The 2,199-nt window shown below is 42.7% G+C and overlaps 1 protein-coding gene across 1 annotated transcript; it reads right to left on the bottom strand.

The window, feature by feature from the left end:
- LOC115173763 (intelectin) lies at positions 1-1,438 on the bottom strand. The gene has a single exon (XM_029732132.1). It carries the CDS (start codon positions 1,420-1,422, stop codon positions 427-429), a length of 996 nt encoding a protein of 331 aa, XP_029587992.1. The 5' UTR covers positions 1,423-1,438; the 3' UTR covers positions 1-426.
- Positions 1,439-2,199: the final 761 nt, after the last annotated feature.

Here is a 2,199-nt window from a genome sequence, read left to right as displayed (position 1 = left end):
TTTAATGTTCTCAGATCCATAGACCACTTTATTGTTACATTACTGCAGTAAGAATGATCAAACAAACACACACAATCCATACACTGAATTTACAGCGCCCATCACCCCAACACAACAGGTGTCACAAAGTGGTTGACAGTAACCTTACCCTAATTCAGTTATTAAGGGCCTCACATGACATAATAATACTTGTGACTATCAGCTATAAGCATTTAATGATTGTATGAGATGCAAATATTTTTATGATAGATGGAATGGTTATTGCTTTATGCTATTTCCTTATAGTAATGGAATGAATAGATAAAAAATATTATTACCAAAATTACTTTTAAATGTACTTTTCATTTAAAACTGTACGAATTGTTTTACCCAAAAATCTATCAATCAATCTATGAAACATTCAAAGAAAAGTAAATGCACTGTGAATTAGCGATAAAAGAGTAACACAGCTGACTCCAGCATCTGTTTTGATGCACTCCAACCTACATTGGTCCCATAGCCATTCCAGGCAAAGGAGGTGAAATCCCCACACTGAAGAGGATTACCCTGAGGGAAAAACCCACCACCACCAATACAGTATGCATCAACCTCACCGCCTTTGGGTTTGACCCCAGAGCAGATGGCTGTTGCCGCCCGTTCAAGGTTTATGGCTCTGAAACTGATGAAGCCTCCCTCAGTCTCCCCTCTAGTGTTAGGGCCGTAGAACATTTTGGTGGACTCTTTGTCCCCGAGGTCATACACTATTGGAATGGAGGGTCCATTGTCGGACAGGTGTGCCCCAACGTTGTACTCGACCGGGTAGCGGTGGAAGAGGTAGTACAGGTTTCCTCCGTACAGATGGAGGAAGCGCCTCTCAGTGTGGTAGCGCATGATCGCAGCCAGGTTCCAGTGGTAAAAGGGCGTTTTGTTGGGAACGTGCCACACCGACATGTCTTCTGCATCTATGTCGTAGTAGCCAGGATTCTTGAAGTCATCGTCCGTGGCTGCCTCGACTGTTCCAAAAGTCTTCCTGTTGGCCCAGTTGCCTTCCCCTTTTGGCCAGTTGGCATTGTTGCCCTGCTGGCTGGTCCAACGATCGCCAACTGTGCACTTCCCGTAGATGTTGTCCTCATGCACGCTTGCCACCAGAGTCCAGCCGCCGCCCGCTGTGGTCATGTCACAGAAGGTCTGGTACACCACCCCAGTAGATGTGGTCAGGTAGTACAGACCGTCTTCAGCTTGACCATATCGGTCCTTCACTTCCTTGCAGCTTCTGCCAATGAATTTAGCCCTATTTCTTAGCTCACCAAGACGGCTCAAGCTAACTTTTGGAGCTCTTGCCTGCTCAATCATTTTTACAGAATCAAGCGGTGAAGGGTTTATGCATGACGTCTGAAAAACCATCAGTAGAGGGATCGTCAGCAGAAAAGCCTGGTACATCATGACTGTTGTAGTGAGGTCTCAGTGAGGATCTGTTGAACGTTGCTTCCTTGAGGTACTTATATGTTAAGGTTTGGCAATGCTCCAATATCAATGTTGGTTAAAGCACATAGCTATCAGTACTATGGTAGTTATTAACAATGACACACCTGGCAAATAGGGTAATGTTGAAATAAAACATTTTTGCAGACTTGGTAGAAAAAAAAATACTTGGGAAACATTTTCCTCTCATAAAGACACCTGTCAGGTGGGAAATGTTGCCCTCAATTTTATGCTCCATAATGTGTTTCATGGATCTGGTACTAAACATTGATGGTGGTATTTTGACAAAAAAAAGCAAGTGTGCTAGAGTTTCCTTTTCAAACAGAAAGTTTGAATTCCACGTCAGTATACCTGTTCTGTCCATCTCATGGAACGAAGCCTAAGCATTCTAATATTTCTTATTGGGTAAACCTTTTTTGGATTCCTGTCCTTGTTATTGAGCACTCATTTCAAATGTAGTGTACACACATCTAATGACTTATAGGTGCTGGGTACAAAAAATGTACTTAAGAAATACTGAAAATATACCTGCACGCTGATGAACGCCAATGTTGTTTTACTGTGCATTGTTAACAATGGGAGCATTCATCGCAGGTTGGCATTTATTGTCATGAATCCTGCCTTGGAGACAGCTCTGCAGAGTGATCACTAGCTGGCACAGCCACAAAGTAGTAAAATATGATTTTAAACCTTAAACCTTAACACTATCCTTAACCACACCGCTAACCCTAACCTAAT

The sequence above is a fragment of the Salmo trutta genome, chromosome 34, assembly GCF_901001165.1.
Source record: "Salmo trutta chromosome 34, fSalTru1.1, whole genome shotgun sequence".
Classification (NCBI taxonomy): Eukaryota; Metazoa; Chordata; class Actinopteri; order Salmoniformes; family Salmonidae; genus Salmo; species Salmo trutta.
The sequence above is the reverse complement of the archived record's forward strand: the minus strand, read 5'-3'. Positions and strand labels throughout refer to the sequence as shown.